This window comes from Austrofundulus limnaeus, unplaced genomic scaffold, assembly GCF_001266775.1.
Source record: "Austrofundulus limnaeus strain Quisiro unplaced genomic scaffold, Austrofundulus_limnaeus-1.0 Scaffold14, whole genome shotgun sequence".
Classification (NCBI taxonomy): domain Eukaryota; kingdom Metazoa; phylum Chordata; class Actinopteri; order Cyprinodontiformes; family Rivulidae; genus Austrofundulus; species Austrofundulus limnaeus.
Window position 1 is genome coordinate 1,276,077 of NW_013952416.1, and position 8,851 is coordinate 1,284,927.

Here is an 8,851-nt window from a genome sequence, read left to right on the forward strand (position 1 = left end):
CACACACACACACACACACACACACACACACACACATGAGGTGCAGGAACACAGATAAATACTTGTTTCTGTCACTTTCCACTTTCAGCGTTGTGGCAGAGTGGACCTCAGGTCGACAGGATTATCAGTTGTTGGGGGTTTTTTTGTGGTTTTTTTTCCCTCTTTTCTTTTGTTTTTTTGTGTCCTGTTGTGATTTCCGTCATTGAGAAATGTTCTAACCACATGTCTCAGTTTCTCCATTTGTTGTTGTTGTCGTTGTTGTTGTCAGTGGAGCCTCAAAATTACTCAATGGGTCGGCCGTGTTTAAAATTGTTGTTAAATGTTTACTAAATCGTCAATCAAGAGGATAAAAATGTCTGACAAAGAGGGGCCACTGGGGGATTGTAATTTTTCCAGCAGTGGCCTTTGCCCCCCTGGCACCCACTTGGTGACACCCCTGCCCCTGTTTATTTATTTATTTTAATCTTCAAAATGTATTTGATTTCTGTTTTTGCTGTTTTACAGTGCTTTAATAAAGCATTCATATTGAAAGTTGCCACAAAGTTTAAGTATTTTACTGCTGTTAGACCAGGTGTGTCAAATTCAGTTACACAAGGGGGGCCAGAATTCATATTTGGTCCAAATATTTCAAGGGTTAATATCTATTAATATTTATTGGGGAAAAAGTTTTTACAAGTTATATAAAATATTTCTATTGAAATACAAATKACATTTTTCAAATTATATTTTACAACAAAGGTAAACAGGTAAAGAAAAATGATTACATTTAGAACGACACATCATTCCTTTGTTATGCCTTATACTCGACATCAWCAACTTTTTTTATCTTTTCTTAGAGACACATTTTATTACAATCCAGTAGATGTGTTTAAAAACTTCATTTYAAGTTAAAATAAACAGAGAATATAGAAAAAATAGTTAAAATCGACTGCTTTCATGAGAAGAACTAAGTCCAGTGACATAAAGAGAAACAAAATAATTTAACATTTAAATTATTACCTTTGGGGCCAGATAAAATGTTAACGCGGGCCACATTTGGCCCGAGGACCAACACAAAGCAGTGCATAATTGTGAGGTTGGATTTTAAAAAATACATGGTTCCCATTTTTATTTTATTTTATTTTATTTTATTCTGATGCCCCCAAATTCAAAAATAACTTACTGCCTTCATAAGTCACCTAAATAGTAAACTGAGTCCGATTCAAGTTTATGACTCATGATAAAAGGATGTTATTTGACCAACAGGTTGTTCTAAATGTGTAATTCTGTCATTTCAGTAGGAGAAATAAATGTTTGATGCTGCCAGCGGATGAGACAGACGAGGAAATGAGAACGAGACTGGAAGACGATTAAAGCCATCATGCTGAAACGGTGGCTGTTGTCCCTGATGGCCCGATTCAGCCTCATCATGCTGGGCCTCGGCTGCTGCCTGCTGCTGTTTTACCTCCTGGCCTGTAAACCCGCCTCCCAAAGCAGACAGCAGGCTCTGCTGTGGCCTGGAGGTGCCACCAGTAAGGAGGGCTACATGGCCCTGCTGCAGGAGAGGGAGGACTCTCACAGACATTACATTAACAGTCTGACCAAGCAGATAGCCGAGCTGAAGGAGGCCGTCCAGGAGAGGACGCAGCAGCTCCATGAATCTTTGGAGACGGCTAAAACTAAAGGGATTCTGCCTCAGGGCCTGGAGAGTCTGCACAAAACCCCAACAGAGTCTGATCTGAAGGTGGGGAAATACGAGCTGATTTGTTTATATGTGCTGAGAACATAAACCTTATTAAAGCCATCGTGTTGCATTTCAGGAGTTTCTTCGCTCTCAGCTGAACCAGGCTGAGGTGAACGTGGGTGTGCAGCTGCCTAATGAATATGCACTGATTCCTTTTGACACTTTCACCCTGCAGACGTGAGTAAAAACTGCCCCAAGCCCCAAAAATACAGCATAAAATCTGAATGTTTTCATTTGTATTTTGTTTTGTGTCTCAGGGTTTACCAGCTGGAAACAGGACTGAGCAGACACCCAGCTGAGAGGCCTGTGAGGAGGGATCACAGGGATGAGCTGATCGGGGCCGTGGAAACGGCTCTGCACGTCCTGAACGGACCCCAGCAGCACGCTGACTCCAGAAGGAAGCAAACATACTCCCCCTCAGACTTCATACAGGGTGCARACAAGCTCACTTTATTATTAAATCTCAAATCTTTAGAGCACACCTGGGGAACATAAATAAAATCACTATATTTACACATCAGTACTCATTTTTGATACCTTTAACTTTAATATGATAAAGTTATTTTCACTTAGATTCAAAAAGGCATGTCAGCATTAACTAAAGAATTTGCATTTCCTTTGAAAATGCAGTGTGAATGCTGAACTGTGAAAGATTTGTGCTGAATAGCTGAAAAACCTGAAACTGGCCTAAAATAGCTAAATAAAAAAAAAGTCAGTGAATTTGCTGAAATTTTCATAGAGAAACAGAAAGAGCATGTTAGCTAAATTAGGCAGTTAGAAGCTGGAATCATCACAAAATAACTTTGCTAAAGAATAGCTAAAACCACAAAAAACAGCTGAAATGAGCAGAAACCAGCTGAAAGAAAMATAAAAAGATTAAAACAGCAGAAAAAAGTTGAAAGAAGAAAAAGAAGTTTAAATTGGCAAAATAAAAAGGGTAGAATAACAGCTAAAAGAGCAGAAAAAGCTAAAATAAACAAAATAGAAGCTGAAGGAAACTGAAATTAGCACAAGGAAGTAAAAAAAGGGGCAGAACTTGAACAAAACGTATTTACAGTAAACATTTATGAACATTTTGAAAGACAGCTCTATTCGTTTTCAGCAAGGACAAATATGAATGAAAAAGCTAAATATCTATAAATTGCTGAAATACAAAAAAAAATCCTAGCTGGAATGTGAAGGAGCTGAACTTTTTGAAACACATATTGTTAAAAWAGGACAAAAACTGCAAAACGTGTGAAAAATGTATGGTAGGAAAATGGATCTGAATAGCATGAATCCTTATTAAAGCATTATTACGAGCTGTTTTATCTTCAGAAACTATTGTTGATGCCTAAACTCAAAGTGACATATTGATAAATGAACTGCATGTTAAAGCTTATGTATAATACTGTGTAGAAAATAATAAACAATTCATTTAGTTCAATTTTTTGCATAAAGAAAACAAAAGAAAAKTCTAAAGTGGAAATTCTGTATTTTTTGGGAGATTTGGTAAATAATAAGTTACATTTAACAAGCACCTTTACAAAAGGGAATGATTAAGAACAAAGGGCAGGGTGTATTAAAAAGACAAATTGTTTTGGTTTGTTATGTTGTTCTTTGTATTTTTTTTTTTGTTGTCTCTGAATGATTAACAGAAACTCTGACTGATTATGAGATACAAGCACATAAATAGTRATTTTGTGAAAAAATTGGAATCTTTTTGTTTTACACTGCAAAAAAAKKYCMWYYTWMCMARKTTTWAAAWYYTWWWWYCAGCCAAAAAGTCTTTTTGATCKTGTTTTGAGACTGATTTACTAAACAAGAACTGATTATGTAAGAATAATAATCTTGTTTTCAGAATGTGTATTATTTGTCGTTAGTCTGAAAATTTGACTCAAATTAAGTCAAAATTTCTGCCAATGGAGTAAGAAAATTTTACTTGGTAAGATTCTTGAAATACTTGATTTGACTCAATTTTTCTTATTACAAGAATCTTACCAGGTAAAATTTTCTTACTCCATTGGCAGAAATTTTGACTTAATTTGAGTCAAATTTTCAGACTACCGACAAATAATCTTGTCCTGATGCATCTCAGTAATCCAGGTAAAAAATCAAAAAGAAAAAAATTGTATAGGTCTTCTGGACGGGTTCTTCTCTGATGAAACGTTTCGTCTCTCCTCCAAGAGACTTCTTCAGTCTGAGAGTTTCAGGCAAAATTCAGGCTTTTAAGCMCTGCCTCCATGTGACTGATACTCACATCACATGGCTATCGTTGACACCTAATTAACACCTATTGTTAACAGGGGGTGGAGTGATACTGGCAATAGCAGCACTGTAGGAGGGAGACAACTGAAAACGGAGGCCTCCACCTCTGTTTAATGATGGACGGTCTTTCTTCACAAAAATGGCTTCTTTTACTCCTCTCTCAAACCAATGTTCCTCTCTATCAAGAATGAGAACATCCTCATCTCTGAAAGAGTGACCGCTGGCCTGTAAATGAGTGAAAACTGCAGAGTTCTGGCCATTAGATGTAGCTCGTCTGTGTTGGGACATTCTTTTGAACAGTGGTTGCTTTGTTTCCCCGATGTATAACATTGTATATGCTGTTAAGTGCCAGGAGGACTGCGACCAGTTATACATCGGGGAAACAAAGCAGCCACTGTTCAAAAGAATGTCCCAACACAGACGAGCTACATCTAATGGCCAGAACTCTGCAGTTTTCACTCATTTACAGGCCAGCGGTCACTCTTTCAGAGATGAGGATGTTCTCATTCTTGATRGAGAGGAACGTTGGTTTGAGAGAGGAGTAAAAGAAGCCATTTTTGTGAAGAAAGACCGTCCATCATTAAACAGAGGTGGAGGCCTCCATTTTCAGTTGTCCCCCTCCTACAGCGCGGCTATTACCAGTATCACTCCACCCCCTGTTAACAATAGGTGTTAATTAGGTGTCAACGATAGCCATGTGATGTGAGTATCAGTCACATGGAGGCAGGGCTTAAAAGCCTGAATTTTGCCTGAAACTCTCAGACTGAAGAAGTCTCTTGGAGGAGAGACGAAACGTTTCATTAGAGAAGAACCCGTCCAGAAGACCTATACAATTTTTTTTAACAAATAATCTTACACATTCTGAAAACAAGATCATTATTCTTACACAATCAGTTCTTGTTTAGTAAATCAGTCTCAAATCAAGATCAAAATGACTTTTTGGCTGGATATAAGATTTTAAAACTTGGTAAGATGGACAGTTTTTGCAGCGTAGACATGTTCAACACTTTTATTTAGCTTCCTTTAACACAATAACTCAGTTATGAACCAGTTTACCTGTTTTTTTTTTTGTCCTGAAACCTCAGTTTGAGCTTCCAGTTTGGGAGCTGTGATGTTCTCCTCTTTGTTTCAGGGCTGACTCGCACAGAACGGGACAGAGGCAGCGTCTACGAGCTGATGTTTAAAGGTGACGGCCCTCAGAGCTTCACCCAGCTCGTCCTCTTCAGGCCCTTCGGTCCCGTGATGAAGGTGAAGAGTGAGAGTGTGAACACACACAGCATCACCATCAACGTTATCGTGCCGCTGTCCAAGAGGGTGGAGGCGTTCAAGCAGTTCATCAGCAACTTCAGGTGAGTTTGGAGGAACTGTTCAAATAAACATTCTTGTTGTTTTAGATAAATGTAATCACACTAACAGCAAAAAAAAAAAAGTTTTTTAATTTGCATTTTTGAAACAAACACACACACAAGTTTCAAAATGAGAAAAATGACTTTGGGTTCAAAACTAGGAGCATTTTTATGAATATTTTTAAGTTTTAAGCCCAAATAAACACAACCAGAAACAGGTAATTCTCTCTTTATATATTTTTGTATGATAAAGATCTCAGACTAGTGGTCAAAATGTGCCCATCTAAAAGCCCTTGTTGACACGTGGTTTATGTTTATAAATGCTTATTTGTTTACGTTTTTGGTTTAGGGAAGTGTGCATCCGACAGGACGGCAGGGTCCACCTCACTGTGGTCTACTTTGGTCGAGATCAGATCGAYCAGGTGAAGGCTGTGCTGGACCAGACCACCAGGTACAGAACCACATTTAACTGCACTTTCAGCTGAAGGGAAGCTRAAAAAATACAACTTTAACTACAAACATGTTTGTCATAAATCATCATGAACATATCTTAGCAGCACATTTCACCTGGATCGTTCAGTCTAAAGAGTTCTGTTTAGTAAAGGCAGTGGTGGAGTCAGACTTTTTTCTCAGGGGTGGCCTGACTGGGACCACTACTCACACAGGGGTGGACAGGAAAATTACATCATTTTTTATTTATTTAAAAGTTTCTATTTGTGCTTTTGTCATTTCCTTATGTCCCTATACAGGCAGTGACTACCTTATAAACATGGGCGTCAGAACCATTTTGAAAGTGTGGGGACACACTGTTGGGGGGTCTGGGGGCCTGACTGGGACCACTACTCACACAGGGGTGGACAGGAAAATCACATATTTTTTTATTTATTTAAAAGTTTCTATTTGTGCTTTTGTCATTTCCTTATGTCCCTACACAGGCAGTGACTACCTTATAAACATGGGCGTCAGAACCATTTTGAAAGTGTGGGGACACACTGTTGTGGGGGTCTAGGGGTCCTCCCCCAGAAAATTTTTGAATGAAATAGACGTCATTTCCTGCATTCTGGTGCACTAATTTAAACAAACTTTTACCTGCATAAATAAACAGTTGATTTAATAATTATTTCAGAGACAGATTCTTGATTAAACTAATTCCATCCTGTTATAAACACTGCTTTAGCTGAGATAAGATTAATTAATGTGACACAATTTATCATATCTAATGACTTTAGGGGTGCTTTTTACTTTTATATTGATTATTGATTTATTTTTAATTGTAACACATGTCATTGTGCCAAATAATGATGACCCTCAACTGCATGTTTAAAGCTAATATCAATAATTTTACCCCATGAACAGGTGCAACATTGATAACCACCAATGGTGCTTCCCTTTTTCTGATTTAGTGATGGGCCTACTCATAACCAGAAGGGACAGAGAATCATGCAGCCTTCAGAACATAAAATGAAAAAATAAAATAAAATAAAAAACATTTGTCACCATAAGTCCAAAAGTTGACACCATAAGTCAGATTACATAGGCATATGTTCTGTATGTAAAGAAAATCATCACKTCCTTGTCATTATTCTTCTTCAGTGATAGAGCTTTGTGATGTTTCAAACTGTTAAACACTGCCACCAACTGTTAAGGAGGATTATTACACCCCTAAATGTCCTGATGCATCTCAGTAATCCAGGTAAAAAATCAAAAAGAAATAAATTGTATAGGTCTTCTGGACGGGTTCTTCTTTAATGAAACGTTTCGTCTCTCCTCCAAGAGACTTCTTCAGTCTGAGAGTTTCAGGCAAAATTCAGGCTTTTAAGCACTGCCTCCATGTGACTGATGATCAAATCACATGGCTACGATTGACACCTAATTAACACCTATTGTTAACAGGGGTGGAGTGATACTGGCAATAGCAGCACTGTAGGAGGGAGACAACTGAAAGCTGAGGCCTCCACCTCTGTTTAATGATGGACGGTCTTTCTTCACCCCTAAAGTTTGTTTCACTGTGTAAGGGGTGTGTACAGCAGGGTGGACAATGTGGTGGCCAAAGATTTGTCTGTGGTGGCCATGGCCACCCCTGGCTACCCCCTGGCTCTGTCCCTGAGTAAAGGGTCTGTTTTGTTTCACAGGGAGACCCGGTTCAGGAGCTTCACTCTGATCCAGATGAATGAGGAGTTTTCTCGAGGCCGAGGCCTGGAAGTGGGCGTCAGGGCTTGGAGGCAACGACAGAACGTCCTGCTCTTCTTCTGCGACGTGGACGTCCACTTCACCGCCGACTTCCTGACGTCCTGTCGTCTGAACACAGAACCTGGTGAGGAAAATCAGTAAATAGTTGAGATTAGTTAGTGTAGTTTTCATCAAAAAAATATTTTTTTTTCATCTTTTAAGAAAACTTTCTAAAGTGAGGATTTTTCCTGCTGCAACTTAAAACATCRCACCACACCAGGTACGTTTGTTGCATCTATTCAGCTTTTTCTTGTGCATTTTGGGTTTTTTCAGGAAAGAAAGTGTACTACCCTGTGCTCTTCAGTCAGTACAACCCATCTGTCATCTACAGCAATCAAACACTCCCACCTCCCCTTCAACAGCAACTGGTTGGTAAAAATAAATAATAAAAAACTTAACCTCCATTGGATAAAAAAAAATGATTCAGGTAGATATAAAGGATTTCTGCTGCTCCTTCTGTTTCAGGTGATAAGGAAGGAAAGTGGATTCTGGAGGGACTTTGGGTTCGGCATGACCTGCCAGTACAGATCAGATTTTATCAACATCGGTAATGCTTTTGTCTAATTTTGTTCTTTTTAAAAGTTGTGCTTTCCAAATAGGTTGATCCAAAGCAGATTTGATGATGAACTCATATGATAAAGCAGATTGAATCTTTACTTCATATTAACTTACTCATACCTGTAATTTGTTCTGCCTTTYCAATGGTTTAATCTTCACGTGATGTTTGATTTTATTATAACTCAGAGAATATTCAGTGATTCTGCACGCAGCTGTGAGATTTATTGGCCTGTCTGTGTCCCATCAGGTGGGTTTGACCGCAGCATTAAAGGCTGGGGTCTGGAGGACGTGCACCTGTACAGGAAGTACCTTCACAGTAAGCTGATGGTGGTCCGGGCCCCGGCTCGCGGTCTATTCCACCTGTGGCACCAGAAGAGCTGTGCAGACGAGCTTCCCCCAGACAAATATCAGATGTGCATGCAGACCAAAGCCATGAGCGAAGCCTCACACGGCCAGCTGGGGGCGCTCTTCTTCAAACAGGAGATTGAAAATCACCTGAACTCCCAGAAACAGAAGAGTGAGCAGATCTGATGAGGACTGARGAGTTTAGGGTTCAGGTTACATGAATTGTTTTATGATTTAGACTTTGATTTTTGTCACAGAAGAAAAATGTTTTTGTTTTTGGGCACGAAAAAAATGTCCTGATGTGAAAACAACTTTTTAATTTTGATGGAATTCACATTTATTTTATGTTGAAATTTTTGTTCAGTTTTGTAAGAATACTTCAATAAAGCAATTATTCTGTGAA

General features: G+C 38.8%; 1 protein-coding gene across 2 annotated transcripts in view; it reads left to right on the forward strand.

Annotated features, from left to right (window-relative positions):
• csgalnact1b (chondroitin sulfate N-acetylgalactosaminyltransferase 1b) overlaps positions 1-8,851 on the forward strand; it is a 9,483-nt gene extending 632 nt beyond the window's left edge. Inside the window, exons 2-10 of one of the 2 annotated variants that reach the window (XM_014002633.1) lie at positions 1,278-1,723; positions 1,800-1,900; positions 1,981-2,156; positions 5,103-5,319; positions 5,666-5,767; positions 7,449-7,630; positions 7,819-7,913; positions 8,011-8,092; positions 8,351-8,851. In XM_014002633.1, coding sequence (XP_013858087.1) covers positions 1,361-1,723; positions 1,800-1,900; positions 1,981-2,156; positions 5,103-5,319; positions 5,666-5,767; positions 7,449-7,630; positions 7,819-7,913; positions 8,011-8,092; positions 8,351-8,634 — 1,602 coding nt within the window. In that variant the 5' untranslated portion in view covers positions 1,278-1,360 and the 3' untranslated portion in view covers positions 8,635-8,851. The remainder of the gene's footprint in view (positions 1-1,277; positions 1,724-1,799; positions 1,901-1,980; positions 2,157-5,102; positions 5,320-5,665; positions 5,768-7,448; positions 7,631-7,818; positions 7,914-8,010; positions 8,093-8,350) is intronic. The other variant, XM_014002634.1, reaches the window with a different exon arrangement.